This window comes from Wyeomyia smithii, chromosome 1, assembly GCF_029784165.1.
Source record: "Wyeomyia smithii strain HCP4-BCI-WySm-NY-G18 chromosome 1, ASM2978416v1, whole genome shotgun sequence".
NCBI lineage: Eukaryota > Metazoa > Arthropoda > Insecta > Diptera > Culicidae > Wyeomyia > Wyeomyia smithii.
This window is the reverse complement of record NC_073694.1, coordinates 60,181,427-60,206,232: the sequence shown is the minus strand read 5'-3', so window position 1 is coordinate 60,206,232 and position 24,806 is coordinate 60,181,427. Positions and strand designations below refer to the sequence as shown.

General features: G+C 39.2%; 2 protein-coding genes and 1 long non-coding RNA gene across 3 annotated transcripts in view; 2 read left to right on the top strand and 1 right to left on the bottom strand.

The window, feature by feature from the left end:
* Window positions 1–22,691, top strand: part of LOC129717543 (heat shock 70 kDa protein cognate 2) — a 27,664-nt gene extending 4,973 nt beyond the window's left edge. Inside the window, exons 3-4 of the mRNA XM_055667522.1 lie at window positions 20,743–21,138; window positions 21,197–22,691. Of these exons, the coding sequence (XP_055523497.1) occupies window positions 20,743–21,138; window positions 21,197–22,519 (1,719 nt within the window). The 3' untranslated portion in view covers window positions 22,520–22,691. The remainder of the gene's footprint in view (window positions 1–20,742; window positions 21,139–21,196) is intronic.
* Window positions 19,046–24,806, bottom strand: LOC129717556 (uncharacterized). The gene is made up of 4 exons (XR_008726698.1): window positions 24,385–24,806; window positions 19,961–20,060; window positions 19,594–19,903; window positions 19,046–19,537 (listed from the first exon to the last, which is right to left on the bottom strand). It is a non-coding gene; the product is annotated as an uncharacterized LOC129717556 (long non-coding RNA).
* On the top strand, window positions 22,964–24,028 carry LOC129717548 (3-hydroxyacyl-CoA dehydrogenase type-2-like). Its single transcript, XM_055667534.1, has 3 exons — window positions 22,964–23,014; window positions 23,077–23,241; window positions 23,304–24,028. The coding sequence occupies exons 1-3, from the start codon at window positions 23,006–23,008 to the stop codon at window positions 23,895–23,897; spliced, it is 768 nt and encodes a 255-aa protein (XP_055523509.1). The 5' UTR covers window positions 22,964–23,005; the 3' UTR covers window positions 23,898–24,028.

Sequence of the window (24,806 nt, the reverse complement as noted above, 5' to 3'; positions counted from 1 at the left end):
CGCAGGATTGGAGGCAAGTGAAGGTGATCGCCATCCAAAAACCAGGGAAACCAGCTTCTGATCACAACTCTTATAGGCCGATTGCAATGCTATCCTGTATCCGGAAATTGATGGAAAAAATGATACTCCGTCGTTTAGACCATTGGGTCGAATCAAATGGTCTACTATCAGATACTCAATTTGGCTTCCGCCGTGCCAAAGGGACGAATGATTGTCTTGCGTTACTTTCAACAGATATTCAGCTGGCGTATGCCCGCAAAGAACAAATGGCGTCTGCGTTCTTGGACATTAAGGGGGCTTTTGATTCCGTTTCTATTGACATTCTTTCGGGTAAACTTCACCGACAAGGATTTTCTCCAATTTTGAACAATTTTTTGCACAATTTGTTGTCCGAAAAGCACATGCATTTTACGCACGGCGATTTGGCAACTTTTCGCATTAGCTACATGGGTCTTCCCCAGGGCTCATGTTTAAGCCCCCTTCTTTACAACTTTTATGTAAATGACATCGACGAATATCTGGCAAATTCATGCACGATAAGACAACTTGCAGACGACAGTGTAATCTCTGTTACAGGAGCCAAAGCTGCCGATTTTCAAGGACCATTGCAAGATACCTTGGACAATTTGTCTGCTTGGGCTTTACAGCTAGGTATCGAATTCTCTCCGGAGAAGACTGAGATAGTAGTTTTTCTAGGAAGCATGAACCTGCTCAGCTTCAAATACAATTGATGGGTAAAACGATTTCTCAGGTTTTGGTACACAAATATCTTGGTGTCTGGTTCGACTCTAAAGGCACCTGGGGTTGTCACGTGAGGTATCTGATGAAAAAATGTCAACAAAGAGTGAATTTTCTTCGTACAATAACCGGATCATGGTGGGGAGCCCACCCAGGAGACCTTATAAGGCTTTACCAAACAACGATACTGTCTGTTATTGAGTACGGGTGTTTCTGCTTCCGCTCCGCAGCAAACACACATTTGATCAAACTGGAGTGAATACAATATCGTTGTTTGCGTATCGCCTTGGGTTGCATGCAATCGACCCATACGATGAGTTTGGAGATCTTAGCTGGAGTACTACCATTGAAAACCCGCTTCTGGAGCCTGTCTTCTCGTATTCTAATCAAATGTGAGGTCTTGAACCGTCCCGTGATTGAAAATTTTGAAAGGTTAATCGAACTTAATTCTCAAACCCGTTTTATGACATTGTATTTCAATCACATGTCCCAAAATATTAACCCTTCTTCGAATATTCCAAATCGTGTCGACTTATCAAATACTTCTGATTCTACTGTGTTTTTCGATACATCCATGATAGAAGAAACTCGTGGAATCCCGGATCATTTACGCGTGCAGCAGATCCCTAAAATTTTTTCCAATAAATATCGAAACATCAACTGCGACAATATGTACTACACTGAAAGATCACTTCTTGATGGGTCCACTGGCTTCGGTATCTTCAATAACAATTTAACCGTCTCCCATAAGCTCGATAATCCTGCTTCTGTTTACGTCGCAGAATCAGCTGCAATCCAGTACACCCTAGGGATTATCGAAAAAATGCCCACGGACCATTATTTCATCTTTACGGACAGTCTCAGTTCCATTGAGGCTCTCCGATCGATGAAAGATGTTAAGCACTCTCCGTATTTCCTGGGTAAAATACGGGAACATCTGAGTGCTTTATCCGAAAAATCGTATCAGATTACCTTAGCGTGGGTCCCATCTCACTGCTCGATACCGGGTAATGAGAAAGCGGACTCTTTGGCTAAGGTGGGCGCAACAAACGGTGATATTTATGAAAGACCAATTGCCTTTAATGAATTTTTCGCATTTGTACGACAGAATACGATCATCAGTTGGCAAAATTCTTGGACCAAGGGGGAACTGGGAAGGTGGTTACATTCCATAATCCCCAAGGTGTCGACGAATCCGTGGTTCAAGGGGTTGGATGTAGGTCGGGATTTCATTTGCGTGATGTCCCGGCTTATGTCCAGTCACTATAGATTTGACGCGCATCTCCGTCGTGTTGGGCTCGGGGAAAGTGGTATCTGTGCCTGTGGTGAGGGTTATCACGACATAGAGCATGTGGTTTGGTCATGCCCTGTACACCGTGACGCCAGGTCTAGATTAATTGCTTCCCTGCAGGCCGAAGGTAGGCAGCCGGCTGTTCCTGTTCGTGATGTCTTGGCGAGCCGTGACCTATCCTACATGTCCCTTAAATACGTTTTCCTGAAATCCATCCACGCCCCAGTTTAGTCCTATCCCCTTCCGCCTACATCCAACCAAACGACAAGAACACGTTAAGACCCCGGATCCGGAAACAGCAATCAGACCCGCACGATACTCTCAAGGCCCGATGGAAACAACCCAATATGCCAGTCCGTAATATCTTGGCCCAGCAGCGGAACAAATCTCATATGCTGCTTACCTATGGCAATGAAAACCATCAAACAGCAAACCTGTGCTTTTAATGCAAAATATTCTAGCTTTAAGTTAGATTTAGTTTCAGCTCGTGGTCGGCAGCGAGGATAAAAAATTTGCTTTTAGTTATTGAGATACTTTAGAAAGTAAGCTACCAGATATAATTGGCGCCGTTAAACATTGAATTGTATTTGTGCCGTGTCAAATAAACTATAGATGAAGAAAAAAAAATCAGTTTCAAGTGAATTCTAGCAGTGAATTTTTAAGTGGGGAAATTTTTTCGCTGACACAGATATAACGGCTGTTGCAGAAGGCGGTTAATGTCTATTCTTGAAGTTAAAGTTGCCGTTGTGTTGGGCAATTTGACTTGAAACGTAAATCATTATTATGACTTTATATTATACTAGTGGTGAGCAGTGGTGGGCACCGCTAACCGAAAATTTAGCGACGCTAATCGCTAAGTCGCTAACCGAAAAATTTAGCTCGATAATCGCTAAACGCTAAACGCTAAACCCACATTAGCGGAACTTTCGCTAATCGCTAATCGCTAACTTTTCAATTTGTAAATAGTCATATCGCTATATTTATTGCTTGTGTTTTGTAAGATTTGGACCACTTTGATCTGTTTTGGTTAAACAAACGAAAACAATTACTTACAAGAATAACAAAAGTTATTTAGCTTGCATAGAAAATAGATACTTCTAGGAATGTTTACATGAAAATTCAATTATTATCTGAATCGAAAAAGTAGAACCAAAGTTGTCATAATTTCAAGCGCATTGCAATTTATCAAAGTTCTTGGTGTGGCGAAAATTCAATCTAGACCTTGTGCTTGTTCTTCAAAATGCTCCTGTGGCTTGTACGATAACCGGAACTCCATTCCACAGTGGTCGGAAAAGGCAATTTGACGAACTTAATTCATTTGTGCTTAAAGGGTTGATGTTAGCCAAAGACAATGTTCAAAAGAATTGTTCACAAAAATATAACGGAAATCTTGATAGGAAATTTTTTTTATCGTGACCTACTATCATAAAAATAAAAAATCTAACTTTTGATACAGCGAAGATACATGAATATTTTTGACGTAGGACTACGTCTAACCGCACTATACCGAGATACATTCCGCGAAAACTAAAACCAAGATGTAACGACGGAATGAAAGATTTCAAACGGTTATACTGATGTAACCACATGATGGACCACAATAATCGATATGTCGTTGGATTGATAAAATGATGGACAATTTTGTGATTCTTCAATTTTCATTATCACTTCATTGTTAAACAGTGAAAATTGAATAAAAGTTTCAAGGTCGAATTTTCACCAACAATGTACCAATCATATGCGAGCACGCCTAGCACAGACTTCATGAATAGACACCAACTGCCTGCAGTGATATCCTGTATAGCAGTGGCAAAAAAAAATTTGACAGAATCTCCCCGTCCCAATAGGTCAACTAATGTTAGCTTCCATCAGCCTAGACTAAATTGATGTCTTGAAGGTAAAGCTTTTTCGGAAAGTTCGTAACCACCTCCACCACAAGACAGTTTTACGTTCTGCTGTTAACAAATATGTTAATGTTAATAAAACTGATGTCTTGAAGGAGAATATGATGGCACAGGCAACAGTACTGCACCAAGTAATGTATGAACAGAGCGCTGGTTACTCGTCGTCTATCAGTGCAGGAAAACTTGATATTCATTTTTGTGCAGTCAAGCCAAGCGAAAACTACATTGCCACTGTTGACGCACAGTGGGGCGTGGAACACAATCGAATTGCCGTTTGAATTGTCTTCTTCTTCTTCTTGTTTCGTATAGCAGCAATAATCAGAATTCAATATGATTTTTCGGATGTCGCAAAATAGGCTGCGCCGCCGGGGACAACAAAATGCATTGTTTATTTTTGAACTCTACACTCTGCCTTTTTTTAGATTTATTTAAATAACTAAATATAAGGTATTTTAAAGACAATAGAAAACCAAAATGCTCCGTAAAGATCTTTGAATAGGTAGTTAAACGAGCTGTACTGATGATTATATTTTACTAGCTAAATGAATTTAGTCCAATATGACAATACTAGTTGCATCACGCGGTGGCGGTTTAGAGAAAAGCCAAATTCATTTTATCTTGATATTAGAGTTCCGACGTTAGTGTTTGTATTTTTCAATTGAAATTTTTTTGAATTAGCATTTGCAAGAAAATATTACTTTCCATAACCTTACTTGTAATTGAACAACGCTATGCAAACATTAATTGCTGAGGCTAATGTTGTGCATCACTCTAGCCCAGTTTATTTTCGAAGATAACGGACATATAACTTTCAAATATGGTATCTTCGTTGTTCTTTGGTATCTTGAAACTGATCAAATTTTTTCTGATTGATTCTGTATACTGATAAAATGTTTAAATTGACCTGAATTGAATGTTAACATGTTCATAAAATTCTATGTCAATTTCAAATTTTCTGTGAATATACTTTTTCTACTAGAACTGTAATTCGTTATCGATATTTTTTCCACGAGCTTGTAATTACAGGAAAAAAATTTATGTGACATCTTTGCCGCTTTGTGATCGGTGAGTGAGCCAACTTCAACAAGACAAATAGATATAGAAGGAAGTTTAATTTCTACTAAATCGTACTCAATTAAATATTTTATAGAAGGTTGCCTTTTCGCGCATTAAAGAAAATTCGCTGTATTAGAATGAAAGGTATTCATCAATGGTCCAGAAACCAAATTTAGGGGAAAATCAAGTATCTAACTTTTTTATTTTTGTAGATAGAAAACCTTGTTTTACAATTTTATAGCTCCAGTAATTTTAAGCAACTTTGTAAAATAAAGTTTTTTTCTAAAACATTGCTATAGAGCTCTAGACCCAAATTTTCTCCTAAATTTGGTTTCTGGACCATTGTGAATGTTAAAGAGAATATTTTTTCTTCTAAGATAGAGTGCTGCAAAGAAATAATCAAAATACAGACCCCGTTCGATTTTGGCAACACCTCAGAATTTTTTCTGTTGCCAAAATCGAACCATGCCAATAATAAACGGTTTTTTCATGACTTTTTTGACTTTTTAAATGGTCAAAGACGACCTTAACAGTAGAAATGGCCACCAATGAACTAGTTTTAGTTCCAAGTCGTTTGAGGTGTCGCTTGATGAATTTGGGCTGACGACCTAGATACTTGATATTACCACCAGAACCAAAACACCTTCCTTTTGGAAGATGTTGAGCTTAAATTGGTTAAAATAAATCAAGCAAACTACAAAAGTAAAACGAGCTCAAATCAAACATAGCTTCAAAATAAAATTATAAAATTATTGTAGTCCTACGGCAACTATGCGGTCGTGTCTTGGTTACCACCCTCCTACTATTTTGACGTAGGACTACGTCTAACCGCACTATATCGAGATACATTCCGCGAAAACTAAAACCAAGATGTAACGCCGGAATGAAAGATTTCAAACGGTTATTCTGATGTAACCACATGATGAATCACAATAATCAATATGTCGTTGGATTGATAAAATGATGGACAATTTTGTGGTTCTTCAAATTTCATTATCACTTTATTGTTAAACAGTGAAAATTGAACAAAAGTTTCAAGGTCGAATTTTCACCAACAATGTACCAATCATATGCGAGCACGCCTGGCACAGACTTCATGAATAGACACCAACTGCCTGCTGTGATCTCCTGTACAGCAGTGGCAAAAAAAATTGACAGAATCTCCCCGTCCCAATAGGTCAACTAATGTTAGCTTCCATGAGCCTAGACTATTTTGATGTCTTGAAGGTGAAGCTTTTTCGGGAAGTTCGTAACCACCTCCACTATCAGACAGTATTACGTTCTGCTGTTAATAAATATGTTAATGTTAATAAAACTTATGTCTTGAAGGAAAACATGCTGGCACAGGCAACAGTACTGCACCGAGCATTGTATGAATAGAGCGCTGGTCACTCGTCGTCTATCAGTGCGGTAGAACTCGATATTCATTTGTGTGCAGCCAAGCCAAGTGAAAACTACATTGCCGCTGTTGACACACGGTGGGGCGTAGAACACAATCGAATTGCCGTTTGAATTATCTTCTTCTTCTTCTTCTTGTTTCGTATAGCAGCAAATATCAGAATTCAATTTGATTTTTCGGGTGCCGCAAAATAAGCTGAGCCACCGGGGACAACAAAATGCGTTATTTATTTTTGAACTCTATATCTCCTTTTCTTTCAGATTTATTTAAATAACTGAACATAGGGTATTTAAAAGACAATAGAAAACCAAAATGCTCCGTACAGATCTTTGAATAGGTAGTTAAACGAGCTGTACTGATGATTATATTTTACTAGCTAAATGAATTTAGTCCAATATGACAATACTAGTTGCATCCCGCGGTGGCGGTATAGAGGAAAACTAAATTCATATCATCTTGCTATTAGAGTTCCGACATTAGTATTTGTATTTTTCAATTGAAATTTTTTGAAATTGTATAACGCTATGCTAACATTAAATGCTGAGGCTAATGCTGTACATCACTCTTGCCCAGTTTATTTTCGGAAATAACAGACATATAACCTTCAAATATGGTATCTTCGTTGTTCTTTGGTATCTTGAAACTGATCAAATTTTTTCTAATTGATTCTGTATACTGATAAAATGTTAACATGTTCATAAAATTCTATGTCAATTTCCAATTTTCTGTGAATATACTTTTTCTACCAAAACTGTAATTCGTTATCGATATTTTTTCCACGAGCTTGTAACTGCAGGAAAAAAATTGATGTGACACCTTTGCCGCTTTGTGATCGGTGAGTGAGCCAACTTCAACAAGACAAATAGATATAGAAGGAAGAAGTTTAATTTCTACTAAACCGTACTCAATTAAATACTTTATAGAAGGTTGCCTTTTCGCGTATTAAAGAAAATTCGCTGTATTAGAATGAAAGGTATTCATCAATGGTCCAGAAACCAAATTTAGGGGGAAATTTGGGTCTAGGGCTCTATAGCAATATTTTAGAGAAAAACTTTCTTCTACAAAGTTGTTACATATGATAAAGCGCTTATTGAAAAAGTATCAAAATTAGGGTGACCAAAATTTTCGATGCTATCAAGTATCTAACTTTTTTATTTATGTAGATAGAAAACCTTGTTCTACAATTTTATAGCTCCAATAATTTTAAGTAACTTTGTAAAAAAAAAGATTTTCTCTGAAACATTGCTATAGAGCCTCAGACCCAAATTTGGTTTCTGGACCATTGTGAATGTTAAAGAGAATAATTTTTCTTCTAAGATAGAAGAAATAATCAAAATACAGACCCCGTTCGATTTTGGCAACACGCCAGAATATTTTCTGTTGCCAAAATCGAACCATGCCAAAAATGAACGGTTATTTTTTCATGACTTTTTTGACTTTTTAAGTGGCGAAAGACGACCTTAACAGTAGAAATGGCCACCAATGAACTAGTTTTAGTTCCAAGTCGTTTGAGGTGTCGCTTAATGAATTTGGGCTGGGGGGATGACTTAGATACTTCATATTACCACCCGAACCAAAATACCTTCGTTTTGAAAGATGTTGAGTTTAAATTAGTTAAAATAAATCAAGAAAACTACAAAAGTAAAACGAACTCAAATCAATCATAGCTTCAAAATAAAAATATAAAATTATTGTAGTCCTACGTCAACAATGCGGTCGTGTCTTGGATACCACCCTCCTACTATCTTTAGCAAAGTTGTAGAACTTTACAAATTTTGAAACTTTGCAGAAAATATCAAATTTCTATGACGTCTATTTACTGAATTACAAAGCATTTTCACTAGTAAACCCCTCAAATTTAGTTTTTCTAGCATAACTTTTTAAAAATTGTTTTTTCAAGAACATAATTTTCTAGACAAATATGACCAACATAAAAACACAGGTTTCTTTCGAAAACAGCATGTTGCTACAATCGTTCTATACTGAGTTAGAGCGTTTTTTCATTAAATTATTTCCCAGATTTAAATGCCTACATGGGAGAAAGAGGCGAACCGGTGCACATCATCAAATATTTTTTTAGAGCTTAGACCTTGTACTATAAGCTAGTTAAACTTTGATACCTGACAATTCATAAATGAACGAGTAGAGTGTAGTTTTAAGAATGTATGTTTTTGGGGTTTTCTATACAAAAATGCACAAACTCCCTATATAATGAACGGTGATTTGTGAATTTATGAAACAGATAACTCGCAATACTTTAAAAATTAGTGAGAACACTTCTTAGGTTCATTTAGTTGTTGATAGGTGCATCCAATATCCGCGGGATCGAAGTGCCACTGTCTTCCTTTTGATTGGAATGGTGCTCTCTCGCCCACTAGCGAAATTTCAATAGGAAAATACAGTCTTAATCCACTTACCATTCCAGTTATGTATTATAACATATGGACTGTAGCTGGTAAGTAACCAAGGATATATGGAAACCAGCAAATGATCTGCATGCAATTCAACGTTGCGCTACTATACTACAGATCATTTTATCTGGCCGGGAAATTACCGCATCAAAATTCAAACACTATTGTTGGAAACTGCTCGTTTGTTGATGTCCATATATCCTTGGCTTTACTTGCCATGAAGTATTATTTCACGGTGCGGACATTATTAACTATTTCAATATTCCATCAGGCCAATTATCTGAAGAAGCGCAAAAGTCTAAAAGACTAATTTTGAAAGCATTGCGAGTTATCTGTTTCATAAATTCACAAATCATCGTTCATTAATCAGGTAGTTTGTGCATTTTTGTATAGAAAAGCCCAAAAACATACATACCTAAAACATCACTCTACTCATTCATTTATGAATTGTCGAGTTTCAAAGTTTAACTAGCTTATAGTACAAGGTACAAGCTTTAAAAAGAGTATTTGATGATGTGCACCGGTTTGCCTCTTTCTCCCCTATACGCATTAAATCTGGGAAAAAATTTAATGAAAAAAAGGCTCTAACTCAGTATAAAACGATTGTAGCAACATGCTGTTTTCGAAAGAAACCTGTGTTTTTATGTTGGTCATATTTGTCTAGAACATTATGTTCTTGAAAAAAAACAATATTTAAAAAGTTATGCTAGAAAAACTAAATTTGAGGGGGTTGACAGCGAAAATACTTTGTATTTCAGTAAATAGACGTCATAGAAATTTGATATCTTCCGCAAAGTTTCATATTTTGAAAAGTTCTACAACTTTTCTAAAGAAACTATTCATGTATGTTCGCTGTATCAAAAGTTAGATTTTTGATTTTTATGATAGTAGGCCATGATAAAAAAAATTTCTTATCAACATTTCCGTTATATTTTTGTGAACAATTCTTTTGAACATTGTCTTTGGCTAACATCAACCGTTTAAGCACAAATGAATTAAGTTCGTCAAATTGCCTTTTCCGGCCACTGTGCATTCTAGGGTAAAAAAACTGACAAAAGTAACTTTCGCAGTAAAGTATGTTCATCTTTCGAAGCAATTTACGTACGCCATCAGCAATTCACAGTTTTTCGAAATATTTCTACTGTCGCTTTATTAGCGATTAGCGTTTCGAAGGCCAAAGTTTTAGCAACGCTAACAGTTTCGCTAACCAGCTCAAAAATTAGCGAAATCGCTAAATCGCTAACTAAATTTTAGCGTCGCTAATTAGCGAATTAGCGGAATGGTGCCCACCACTGGTGGTGAGCAATTCTAACATCGAATTTCATTCGATAGACGTTATACTACTAATCGTGAACTGTGAAGAATATTATTTTCTAACTAAAACACATCACATCGTAAGTTGTTAGGAGGTATTGTGGTATTGGTTTTAAAGACCGTGTCAGAAAGTAACGACATAATTTATGCAACGCAGAAAATTCCATTTTTTCGAATCGTAATAAAATAACACTACAAACACCTCACAAATTTGCGTGAGTTTATTGTTGCAGCAGACACACAGAATATTGCTCAATTTTTAAGAGCGAGTTGATAGGTACGTTCACTCTTGCTCTATATTGCTTCATAAAAATGCTTGTTTTTGATATTATAGCCTCCACAAGAGAAACGTTATGCAATACTGATTCTTCGTTATGCAATACTGATATTACCTCCCTCTTCCCTATGTAACAATTCGTAACGTTAAAGGGTACCCCCATCTGCCTCTTAGGAGCGCTACATAATTTATGGATGCCGTCTGAACAATAATCGGTGCTTATTGGTAGCAATTTTATGATTCTTTTCCATTGATGTATTTGCATGCCCAAGCCATTAAATTGGGACTTCTAATTTATTACTTTCTAAGACGGTCTTCAAGATGCAGCGAGAACAAAAATGATTAACTGTAGAGCGCAACAAAATTAGTGTTTGTTGTTCTGGCGTCTGGGGAATATGAGGGGTGAGGTAGAAGGTCCCATTTGAGCGTTTCTTTGTTAGTTTTATAGGCTTTGGCAGTATGAGGCCGAGCTCTGTCATGCAGTAGTATCACTTTTTCGTGCCTGTGCTAGTATCGTGGCTGTTTTTCACGCAATGCTCGGCTTAATCCTATCAATTGAAATCGATACCGTTCCCCAGTGTAGATTCGACCGAGCCGACGACGTAGAAACATAACTAGGCAGTAACCAGTCACCTTTTCCTTGTGGTGCTGTAGTGAATCCATGTTTCATCACCCGTCACGGCCCACTGAAGACAACTTTTCCTTTTTTGCCGCAGTTGTTTATAGGCCAAAAAACGACGCTCCGTTGTGTCTCAGCTCTAAATCATTAGGAACCTAAGTTCCTTGTTTTAAATTCATTCTTAAAGAATACATCAGTAGCTCCTAATACCGAAAAAAACTTTGCTGCGTTTGGCATGGATCATCATGCAATTCCTTTGATTCAGTGTCTAGCATACTAGCGGATGATTATTTGGCACAAAATCAAACATTTTGACGAAGCTGAAAGTTTATGGCACCATAATAAAATCACTGCCTGTCGTGTAGCGTTTGCTTTGAAAAATTGATTTTTTTCGGATGGTGATAAAAAACTAAGACAGATAATCAAGTTTGGTAAATTTTGTGGGCGGTCCTTTCGAGTAGTGGGTCGACGCCAGATCCGGACAGAACACGGACTTCATCCAGGGCCGGCGGTTGATGTGGTTAGTATGGGTAGTAGTACCCACTCGGAAAATATCCTTGTGGGTATTTACCCACACGGAATTATCACACAAAAACAAAAAAATGTAATGTTTCTTATGTTCGAATCTTAAAATTGCCATGCACATGTGCGAGCGACCGCTTTTTAATGGATATTGATAGATCGAGAGTTTATAACACTACAGATTTCATGCATTTTTAAGTGATTTGCTATTAAACAACATTTGGATTTCGAAAACTTCAAGAGCTACTCTTGTGCATTTTTCATTGATTCAAAAAGTGAGACTTTCACTACTGTGAGTGAAGTCTAACCAAAAGTCCGCTTAAGTTTAAATTTTGGGCGGAGACTTTTCTCGAGGAGACAAAACTGTTGAGCCTTAAAGTTTGCATTAGAAAATGCACATAAATTATCGATTTTTCATGAATTTACCTTTACACGCACTAACAAAACAATCCATGCAGCATCAATCATAGTAACCCATGAGTCAGCAGAAAAAACAATAACTCGAACTCTAACCGTAATGACAAAAACAGTGAAACTAATTCATTCAGAAGTGTGCGCGTTCAAAGAACGGTACCCACCGCGTCAAGAACGGATATTGTGCGACACTTTGTGGACGCCAGTTTCGGTATCTACAATATCTTGGCGCTATTGGACAAGAATCAAAGCATCGAAAGAAAACCCGGCTCCGAACGGCTGACAACCCTGAGTGATAAGAAGCTCCAAAAATGCTGAAGAGGAAGACCGAGGAAAAAGTGGCTACATTGCTGCGTGTGCTTGGTCGGAGGGTTGGTGCCACCGGCCAAACTGTGAAAATTGCCTTGCGAACATGGATGGTAACGACTGGCAGGGCACTTCGTATTTTACTTCCTCCACGAAGGAAGTGAGCTCCGAGGTGAATTTCATTTTACACACCAAGTTCCCCAAAAAGGTGCTGCTGTGGCTGACACTCAGCGAGAAGGGGATGTCGAAACCGCTCTTCGTTAGATCCAGACTGGCCGTGAACGGGGAAATTTATAGTAAAAAAATGCCTGCCGGAAATTGAGTCGTTCATCAAGAAATACCATAAGGTCGAAAAAACGGTGCACTGGCTAGATCTTGATAACCTCTCACTTGCTTAGTGGAAGTTGGGAGGGGAACAGTTATGCGACGTAATTGGAAACGAGTTCACCGCTACGTTGCATTCACCACTTCCTAATCCGTTCACACACACGATTCACTCGGAAGACAAATTATACAACAGGGATGAAACAAAGTATAAAATATAGCCAACCGTTTCCGAAGCTATAATGTCAAATCGGCTATTCCAAACACCTATAATAAATCTTCTATCTTAAATCTTCTATACCTATAAAAATGCAGTCCAGTCTGTCTGTCTGATCCATATAGACTCGGAAACTACCGAACCGATCGACGTGAAAATTTGTGTGTAGGGGTTTTAGGGGCCGAGAAAGGTTCCTATGATGGTTTGAGACCCCTCCCTCTTCTGGAAGGGAAAAGTCCCATACAAATGAAACACAAATTTCTGCACATCTCAAAAACTAACCAAGCAAATGGAACCAAATTTGGTATGTGGATGTTTTTAGGAGTAACAAATATGTCCATATTGGTTCGACACCCCTCCCTCTTCTGGAAGGGAGGGGTTAAATACAGATGAAACAAAAAATTTCTGCACTACTCAAAAACTAACCAAGTAAATAGAACCAAATTTGGTAGCTGCATGTTTTCAGGGGTAACAAAAATATCCATAATGGTTTGAGACCCCTCCCTCTTCTAGAAGGGAGGGGTCCCATACAAATGAAACACGAATTTCGCACAGCTCGAGAACCAATCAACCAAATACAACCGAATTCGGTATGTGAATGTTTTTAGAGGTAACAAATATGTCCATAATGGTTCGACTCCCCTCCCTCTTCTGTGAGGGAGGGGTTCCAAACAAATGAAACACAAATTTCTGCTTATCTTGAGAACTAACCAACTAAATGGAACCAAATTTTGCAGGTGAATGTTTGTAGGGGTAACAAATATATCCATAATGGTTAGACACCCCTCCCTATTCTAAAAGGGAAGGGTCCCATACAAATGAAACTCAAATTTCGCACAGCTCGAGAACCAATCAAGCAAATATAACCAAATTTGGCAAGTAAATGTTTTTAGGTGTAACAAACATGTTCATAATGTTTCGGCACCCTTCCTTCTTCTGGAATGTCTCCAAATACCATTTCGAAATCCAAGATGGCGACTTCCGGTTTCTGAAAAACAGCGTCAAATGACCAAATACCACCCAACATGAGTATTTCCGGAATTGTTATGATGCACTGAAGCCACAAATCGACCTCAGACAACATTACAAATTGTAAGATGGCGGCTTCCGGTGTCTGGAAAACAGCCGAAAATGACTAAATAACTCCCAATATGGGTGTTTCTTGAACCAGAATGACGCACAGGGGCCAGAAATTGTCTCCAAATGCCATTTTGAAATCCAAGATGGCGACTTCCGGTTTCCGAAAAACAGCGGCAAATGACCAGATACCACCCAATATGGGTATTTCCGGAATTGTTATGATGCACTGAAGCCACAAATCGACCTCGGATAACATTCAGAATTGTAAGATGGCGATTTCGGTGTCCGGAAAACAGCCGAAAATGACCAAATTTCACCCAATATGAGCGTTTCTTCAACCAGATTGACGCACGGAGGCTAGAAATTGTTCCCAAATGCCATTTTAAAATCCAAGATGGCGACTTCAGAATTCCAAAAAACAGCGAAAAATGACCAAATACTACCCAATATGCGTATTTCCGGAATTGTTATCATGCACTGAAGCCACAAATCGACCTATCAACCTCAGACAACATTTTAAATTGTAAGATGGCGACTTCCGGTGTCTGGGAACAAGCGGGGAATGACCACATACCACACAATTTGAGTATTTATTTAACCAGAATGACGCTCAGAGGCCAGAAATTGTTTCCAAATGCTATTTTGAAATCCAAGATGGCGACTTCCGCTGTCTGAACAACAGCGGTAAATGACCAAATACCATCCAATATGGGTATTTCCGGAATTTTTATGATGCACTGAAGCCACCAATCGACCTCAGACAACATTTTAAATTGTAAGATGGCGACTTCTGGTGCCTGTAAAACAACCGAAAAAGACCAGATGTCACCCAGCATGAGTGTTTCTTTAACCAGAATGCCGCTCAGAGGCCAAAAACTTTCTCCTAATGCCATTTTGAAATCCAAGATGGCGACTTCCGGTTTCTGAAAAACCGCGGCAAATGACCAAATACCACCCAATATGGGTATTTCCGGGATTGCTATGATGCACTGAAGCCACAAATCGACCTCAGACAAAATTTTGAATTGTAAGATGGCGACTTCCGGTGTCTGGAAAACAGCCAAAAATGACATAATACCACCAAATATGAGTGTTTCTTGAACCAGATTGACGCTTAGAGGCTAGAAAACGTTTCCAAATGCCATTTTGAAATCTAAGGTGGTGACCTCCGGTTTCTGAAAAACAGCAGCAAATTACCAAATACCACCCAATATGGGTATTTCCCGAATTGTTATGATGCACTGAAGCTACAAATCGACCTCAGACAACAATTTGAATTGTAAGATAGCGACTTCCGGTGTCCAGAAAACAGCCTAAAGTGACCAAATACCACCCAATAAACCGGAGCAGGGAGATAAAAATTGACCTCAGACACCAGTTTGAAATGTGAAATGGCAACTTCTGGGAAACAGCCGAAAATAACCGAATACTACTACATATGGATATGTCCGTAATCGAAGTGATGAAAAGAAGCCAAGCATTGACCCTGGACACCATTTTGAATTCGAAGATGACCACTTTCAGAAAACAACGAAAATTACTGAAATGCACCCAATATATTTCCGGAATAGAGGTGATGTACAAAAGCTAAAAGTCGAGGATGTTGTCATTCCGATAAAACCAATCATTTCAAACGATATGAAGAAATCGTAAGGAATCAATGAATTTGAAATGTTTAAAAATATTAAATTGAACAGTGAAATGCCAGGACGAAGTTTGCCGGGTCAGCTAGTGAACTATAAATTCCAACAACACTCACGTGGACCTAATGCAACGCTAGGTAAAAACCAGGGAAAATCTCGCGCTTTAAAACAATTGAAGATAGGCTTAGATTAGGTAGTTTACTTTCCCTTCCCGACATAATGTTGCTTATCACTTGCGTACCCCGTCGAAGTGGCCAGATATCGATCGTTAATAGTGTTCTTTTGCAAAAACTTTAAGTTTGATGTGTCACAAGCAAGTTTCCGCTACCATTTTTAATCTAGCCTGTGTCTCTGGAAGGGTACTTACCCCACGGTTTCCCTTGATAAATCCGGAACAACGGAAAATTTCGAAATGTCCCTACTGTCCCAGAAACTATGATAAATTTGTGATCTTTTGAAAAAGGTTCGATCAAAATCGGTTCAGATCTTGCGGAATGGCAGGTTAAAGAATTTTCATTTTTTCAGCTCCGGAGGGGTCGGGTACGCAAGTGTTAACCTAATTTACTTGGTCTACCTGCTTCTGCTTCACTGGTTCCGTAGAATCAACCACGAGTCGGCGTCCCGAACATTGTGACGGTTGACGAATTCTGGCTTAACATCAGCGCACGGTATTAGTGCCGGGCCAATAGCAACCAGCCAGCACCTTCCAGTGTCTAGCCGCAACGGCTTGGCTTAGCATTCCAAAAATTGGCGACTTACGTGTCGTAAAACGAAGGAGAATTTCCTTTTGTCTCCTTCTAATATATGGCACTTTTTTTCTTGTTTCCTTAATAGATTTAGCCGCACTTTTCCTCCAAATAATTTTCAGCTGTTTGGCCCTTTTAGTACAAGTTATTAACTTTGCACCTAGCGTCTATGCTTTAATACTCTTTTTTTCTAGCAAAGCTATGTGCGTACCTAATATTCTTCCGGTGCCTTTTATGGGAATTGTCATTTCTGAGTCGGGAGTGCCACGAAAACTCACGAATCGTAACAGATTCATAACGCTCATTAGGCCACATTTTCCTTTTGGAACACCCCCTGGTGCCAAATACCTCGGTCAATGTGTCTGTGAGCGACCCCGTATGAGTGATCCCTTCGTCCAGACGCGGCACAGACAGACTTGGAGGGATATTACTCAACTCTGTTGATGTAGTAGTGGGAATTCTAACGATAAGCTTTTCTACATGGGTGACCCGTCCCAGACATGAAACGACAGATTTAGAGAGATATTACTCATGCAGTGGTGCTATGATTCCAAGGTAGGATCTGCGAGGTGAGGAATTTTTAGTCGAGCAAGACTGGATGTAATTTTAATTGTGGCGGAGTCAACACCCACAATGTAACCAAGGATTACAATCTGCCGTCGGCCCACTACTCGAAACAATCGTTAGGCGAGATGGAGCTGGCCCCATCGAGAGTTTCTTGACAAACCTGAAGCGCAAGCTCTAATCCAACAATTTTTCGCGAAGAAAAAGAAAGAACTCAAAAACATGCCTACACGCATGTTTTCGTCCGCCATGGCGATTGTTCCGGTTAACTGCCGGAACATTCCCTATACCTTACTAGCCACTCGGGGAAATAGTGTGGCCCTGACTTCATCCCCTTCTCGCTGACTGCCAGCCACGGCAGCACCTTCTTGGAAAACTTGGTGTGTGGAATGAACTTCACTTCGTCGTTAACTTCCTTCGTGGGGGAAGTTGCCATCCTCTAGGGCAAGACTGTCCAACGTACGGCCCGCGGGCCACATCCCACCCTCTGCTTCATTCCTCGCGGCCCGTGTTAAGTTGTGAAACACGTTTCATATTTGGCCCACGTGTTGATGTATTCCGATTGGAATTTGTTGTGATACATAACATCTTTGTATAATTTAAACTTATTAACGAGTAATGATATCCTGTTTTCAGTGTGTTGAAACCTTCAATCCGTATCGACATTTCAAATATGAAGAACGACTTCAATAGAATGAAGACAGTAAAAAAATAGTTGTCGTTCATCTTTATCAGACAAGAATTTAGAATCATGTTTGCGGATTTCGGTATCAGATATTGATATCAATATGGCACGTGTTCTGGAGAAAAGGCAATAGTTTCAAGTTTTTTTATCAATGCTCCAAGCTCACGTAATTTCAAAATCTTACAACAATTAATATTAGTCCTGATTTACCATAGAAAAAATCATTGTTTGTTTTCCATATTTGTTATGGCTGTTTTAAAATTTGAAAGTTTTTAAAATGTTGGCCCGACAGCTGTTGTGGATTGTGAAATTTGACCCGCGTGTCACTAAGGTTGGGCAGGCCTGCTCTAGGGTGATATAGGTCTCGTCACCCATCACCACCGCCAAATCGCGATTCTCCGAGAAAATCGACTTGTCCATCTTATTCAGTCACTGCCGCTGGGTCTTTGCCTGCAGTTCCGAGATCAGTGGACTGAACTGCCGCTTCCTGCCATGTATATCCCTGCTTGCCAGGTACTTTTTCATTGCTTGGGTGGTCACACCGGCCTTACTTCCAAGCCCACGCAGTGATGCACAGTGGTTTAAAAGTAAAAAATCGTGAACTTTATGATTTTTTGACCTTGTGTACACTTTAACTTTGGATATGTTCTGATAACCCATCATTTTTTATTTTGCATCTTCTGGAATATTCGCCATTTAGTTTTTGGGTGAAAGTTTGTTGAAAAATTTAACTTTTTCATTTCACCCTATAGAGAAAAAATATGTTCAACAATGTTGTAGTACTTTAAATTTCAATCAAGTTTGCCAAAAACTTCAAGTTGCCATGACTTCAGTTTACTGAGATATAAGATGTTCTCTGACAGCAGAATCTTAAAATTAGTTTTTTTTTGTACATTTCTACACTTTATCCACACTATATTACTAGGGTATACTCAAAAATGTTTTAAAGAAATTTCAAAACAAACAACTTTGCTGTAGACCCTGAAGCGCGTGCATTTCATCAGTAACAGATACAATGATTGTTAAGTTGAAAAGGGCCCTTTTTCAGAATGTTATTGATAAGCAATCTGCAAACCTCTACACTGGAAATAATTTTCATCTGAACGCCCAAAGTTTGCTCTTTAATAATTTGTGGAGGTTCTAAGTTTCAGTTAGTAGCCTTAAATTTGCCTTGGTTCGCAGCATCTTTCAATTGTTGATTCTGGAATCAGTTTTTGAGACTTATTCATAATAATGTTTGTAAACTGCTTTGATATTCATATGGTATGTTGATAGTAAATTAATTGATTTAAAAATTTCTTATATACAGATCTTCATAGCTTCAATTTAATACGAATTTTTAAAATACAAACTAATTTTCAAAATCCAGAAAAGCTTCATTTTGAAACTATGAATCGCTGTCATCTAGCAAATCGAAATTCAACATAAACTTTGCGTCTTTGGATAATATTTCGATTTTGTTTGGTACTGATGAACGGCGAATAAGGTCTAGATTCAAGAGAGCTCTTAAATATTTTTTTGTGTGATCACGTCGATATCGCTTTAGTTCTTTATTCCAAGATTCCTGAGCCTCTTCGGAAAGTGAAACATTGAAGTGTTTTATGACTTCGCTGTCATAACTGAGTATATTATGCACTAAAGCTAGTATATAGTACCACGAGTACAAAAGCACTAGGCATACTGCAATTTTTGTACAATATTCGGAAAACCGCTGAGTGTTCATTTTAGATCCAGAATACCTAACAACATTTTATGCAATATTGAACCATATCGTTCCAAAGCTTTTACGTCCAGCCAAAATATTGATGTCGTTTAAGAAGCGTTGTGAAAAAACGTCAAACAGTATTTCCATCATTTGATGTCCCTGTTCCTCCTGGATTTGGTTTATCTACAATTAGTACTGTGTCGATCTTGAACCGTTTCTGGACTTGCCTTTTCCTTATTTTCATACTTTTGCTATCCTTTCCGCTAATCTGCCATTTTTCAATGTCAAGACGGTATGACAAATCAGAATATACTCCGAGACTCTGTAAAAAGTTTAGATATGTTGAATCAGGCTGCACTCAAGTCCAAAAAATCTCACCGTGTCCATGCATGTAAAGTTGAGAGTCCAAACCGAAAAACTTCGCTGTTCTTCTCACACTGGTTTACCGAATCCAGTTCATTCATTTGCTTTGGTTTTGCCTTCCAAATGTAGTAAGTTGGAGATGATTTGTTTCCAAAGATAGAGTTAACTTTATCATCTGCCAGAAATAAACCCACCTCGTGGTGAACTATGATAGTTCTGTTATCTATCTTGATCTTCGGTGGAATGAGTTGGTCAATTTGATTCTGCATAAGCTATTTCTCTTCCAGCGATAATTCAGTTGTTTCACAGTAACCCACAGTACAACCTAAAAAGGATTAATTCTTCACTTGAAACAGCTGGTATGATATATTGAAATTTCAACCTTCTTAAGCTCGTCGGCTGAGAAATCATCTAGACGCTCACTGTACAATTAAACAATACTGCTTGTGGTATGGTCTAGAAGCTTCTGTAGGATTATTTAACTATAATAGGTGGATAAAAATTTACGTTTTTATTTCAAGCTGCTGAATTTTGATATATTGGTTTAGGTTAGCATCAATAATAATTTTGAGATTTGGTTAGGTTAGCATCAATGATAAGTGTCAGAGCTTCCAGATCGTGCGTTTAGCTACTTCTGGCATTTCTTCAAAGTAACTTTCGGCGTTTTAAAGCATCTAAACTACCTGGAAAAGGAATACCTGTTCTCTACTGGCTTTTCGTAGGAAAAAAGAAATTGGAGACTGGGGTTCGAACGATTATTTGAAGTATTGGTTTGCAATTATCTGCGGCTCACATGGATGAAACCTACGACACAACTTCGAGAAATATTTGCTTATTGAAAGCAAGACTTTCTCGACAGCAGATTTCTGTTTTTTTCCTACTTGCTAAACACAAGCTCAATTATTAAAAAACCACCCTAGTAATTAACAAAGGAAAAATGTACATTTTCTTTGAAATTCGAGCACCGTTCCCCGTCACGAAAAACTTTTCACAACTATAAAAGTTCACCTTTCTTTTGGTGTATACAGATGTTAGTTGGTAGTCACACGTTCAAATAATATAAAATTACCCTACAATCGCCTCCACTCGCTCCAACGTAAAATTCCAAAAATAACAAGCACATTCAGGTACATTTTACTTTTTTCTCTTTGTCCCGCACTACAGGTGGCGATGAATCCGAAGAACACGGTTTTCGACGCCAAACGGCTGATCGGTCGTCGCTACGACGATTCGAAAATTCAGGATGACATGAAACATTGGCCGTTTACCGTTGTTAACGACTGCGGCAAACCGAAAATCCAGGTCGAATTCAAGGGCGAAACGAAACGCTTCGCACCGGAGGAGGTCAGCTCGATGGTGCTGACCAAGATGCGCGAGGTTGCCGAGGTGTACCTCGGTGGCAAGGTAACGGATGCGGTGATCACTGTGCCGGCCTACTTTAATGATTCCCAACGGCAGGCTACCAAGGATGCTGGCGCAATTGCCGGGCTGAACGTGATGAGAATCATCAACGAACCCACGGCAGCCGCATTGGCCTACGGTCTGGATAAGAACCTCAAGGTAACGGAGTCCAGATATTTTATTCGTAAATTCCGTTATTTTTAAATTTCTGTTTCAGGGTGAGAAAAACGTATTGATTTTCGATTTGGGAGGCGGTACCTTTGACGTCTCGATTCTGACCATCGATGAAGGTTCACTGTTCGAAGTGAAGTCAACGGCTGGGGATACCCATCTGGGGGGGGAGGATTTCGATAATCGCATGGTCAATCACTTTGCCGAGGAGTTCAAGCGCAAACACAAGAAAGATATGGGCAGAAACGTTCGAGCACTGCGCAGGCTGCGTACGGCTTGCGAACGCGCTAAGCGCACTTTATCATCAAGCACGGAAGCTTCACTGGAGATCGATGCCCTCCACGAGGGTATTGACTTCTATTCGAAAATAACACGCGCTCGCTTCGAAGAGCTTTGCATGGATTTATTCCGTTCGACACTTGCCCCGGTTGAGCGCGCCCTTGGGGATGCCAAACTCGACAAAGCTTCCATCCACGATGTCGTTCTCGTTGGCGGTTCCATTCGTATCCCGAAAATCCAGAAAATGCTGCAGGATTTCTTCTGTGGAAAAGCATTGAATCTATCGATCAATCCGGATGAAGCGGTTGCTTACGGGGCAGCCGTCCAAGCAGCGATCCTCAGTGGTGATGGAAGTTCCCAAATTCAGGACGTACTGCTGGTGGATGTGACACCGCTGTCACTGGGAATCGAAACGGCCGGAGGCGTTATGACCAAGATTATCGAGCGAAACTCCCGAATCCCTTGCAAGCAACAACAAACCTTTACGACTTACAGCGATAATCAAAACGCTGTCTCCATTCAGGTATTTGAGGGAGAACGCGCCATGACCAAGGATAATAATCTGCTAGGAACATTCAATCTTACGGGAATACCACCAGCACCGCGAGGTGTTCCAAAAATCGAAGTCACCTTCGATTTGAACGCTGACGGTATTTTAAATGTATCGGCCAAAGATAACAGCACCGGCAAACAGGAGAAGATCACTATCAAGAACGATAAGGGTCGCCTGTCGAAGGCCGATATTGATCGGATGCTTTCCGAGGCCGAAAAGTACCGCGAGGAAGATGAGCGGCAGAGAGAAAAGGTTGCCGCTAGGAATCAGCTAGAGGGCTACATTTTCAACTGCAAACAGGCCGTCGAAGATGCCCCGGCCGGAAAGCTGTCGGATGCGGATAAGCAAACGGTGAAGGATAAGTGCGCTTCGGAGATGTCTTGGTTGGATTCGAACACATTAGCTGAGAAAGATGAGTTCGAGCACCACCTGAAGGAGTGTCAACGTATTTGCGGACCGATTATGGCGAAAATGCACCAGGGTGGTGAAGGTGGAGCTACCAGCGGAAAGGGACCGACCGTCGAGGAAGTTGATTAAATGTTTCGCTTTACTTAGTCAGAAACTGTTGTTCATTATTTTTGTGTTTTTCATCCAATTTAGCCACTAACGAAGTTGTTGACGCTTATGTTTTTTTTTATTATGTTACCTACTTATTTATTTACAGAACTGGGAAATTGCATAATTGAAATATACCATAAACTAACATGAACTGTCTCTGTTTTATATCAAAAAAAAGAAAAGCACAATTGATCAGATAAGGGTATCTTGCTATGCTTTAAACAAAAACAGTCTAAAAGTGTAACCAAAATCCGTACTCAATTTCGAACCTTGTTCAGAGGTCAAAATTGTAATTTTTGTTTCAACCAAAGAGTAACCATAAATATACCGGCAAAAACTGCAAAGTCCACAATCACACCGTTGATAACGAGGCATTCAGTCGGTCGGTTATCTTTTGTATTCGCGATAACAGTCATTTGCCTACGGTTTACCAGTTAGTATTGTTGTGAATTTTATTTTGGAAACATGTTGAAGGTTTAACTGGTTTTCGATTCAACTCTCTTCCTAATTCTTCTGAATTGATTGTACCTTTGTAGAACGCTGTTGCGCTAGTCACCGGAGGAGCGTCCGGGTTGGGCCGTGCCACCGTCGAGCGATTCGCTCGAGCTGGATCACGGGTGCTTCTAGCAGATTTGCCCACATCCGAGGGACATACAGTTGCCACTGAGCTAGGGAGTAACGTAACTTTTGTGCCGGTTGATGTAATTGAAAAGGGTAAAATTTTTGTTTACGATCAAAAGTTCTAACGACTTTAATTCTGCAGGTATTATCTGAAGAAGATGTCTGTAAAGCCCTTGAAGAAACTACGAGATGTTTTGGAAGACTGGACATAACCGTGAACTGTGCTGGGATAGCATTCCCGGAAAAACTATACGATTTCCAGAACAACGAACCACACAGTTTGGATTCGTTCAAGCAAATTTTGAACGTTAACACGGTTGGAACATTCAACGTAAGTCGTTTGGCCGCCGGACTGATGGGTAAAAATGAACCAAACAGCGACGGACAACGAGGGGTAATTGTGAATACCGCATCCGTTCTGGGATACGATGCCCAGTCAGGGCTGACAGCCTACTCGGCATCTAAGGCGGCCATCATCGGTATGACCCTTCCGATGGCTCGTGAATTGAGCGGCCAAGGCATCAGGGTTGTTACCATTGCCCCAGGATTCTTTAAAACTCAAATGACCGACTATTTACCGGACAAGCTAGCAAAGTTTCTCGTCACTACAATTCCCTTCCCAAAACGGACAGGTCTTCCAGAGGAGTTCGCTCATTTAGTGGAAGCGGTTGTGCTGAATCCGATGGTCAATGGAGAGGTTATTCGACTGGATGGTGCAGCGCGATTCAATGTATGATTTGTGGTGTATCTGTTTGTCGGTATAAACCGATAATTACAAAACAATAGCTATGGGATTGTCGGTTTACAGTTGAAGCTTGTTACAAGTAATAGGAAAATGTAATAAATATTTCAACTTTTGTTTTGAAATTTAATTTTTTTCATAAAAAGAATTTTCAAAAACTGCTTGTTATGCTAATAAAAGGAACCAAAAAAGTTTCTGTTGCTATGTTAGAACTCGAATGGGTCCTAATCTAATAATTTCAATTTTAATTAAAATATCTCATTTATTTCACTGACATGATTTTCACTGAGAGTTGACACGGATAACACTCAATACCAGTTCCAACCTGAGAGAATGAAAGTGCTGCTTTGTCAAAACACCAGATTTGTTATTAAACTTTTGAGCTAGTGAATAGATCGAGTACGCAATTTAAAAATATATCAATATTTTTTTCATTTAGCATATTCTTAAAGTAAAAGTCACCGCGGTTCATCGTACTTACTTTCTTCATTCTGCACACTTAAAATTAACTGCCGAGTCTCGATAGTTTATTGCCGAGAACGGCTCCACATAATGCTCGGTTAAAATAATGACATTTTTTCGTCAATCTCGGTTCACCTAACTGAAATTCCGCTGAAATACAGTAACTGTTCGCTAACTGGGTGCTGTTTAACTGGGCTGCTTTTTCACTGGGCGTTCACTAACTGGGCTATACTGCCGCGCATAGCATGTCAGTCCCACCTGCATTTTCAGCAAGCCGAGAAAAACGCGTTTTTATATGATTTTATAACATTGCTTCTTACGAGATGGGACAATATGTTTGGATGTTTTCCAGCAGTTTTCCAGAACAAAGTTGTTGAGCTCATCCATTGTTACGAAACTATGCATTGTTAGCTACCATTTACGCGTAACAACTCAATTTTA

Bases quoted from the DNA above. Each gene is read 5' to 3' on its own strand.
- LOC129717548 (XM_055667534.1), top strand. The intron at 23,242-23,303 runs GTAATTGAAAAG...TTAATTCTGCAG, and splicing joins TAACTTTTGTGCCGGTTGAT to GTATTATCTGAAGAAGATGT.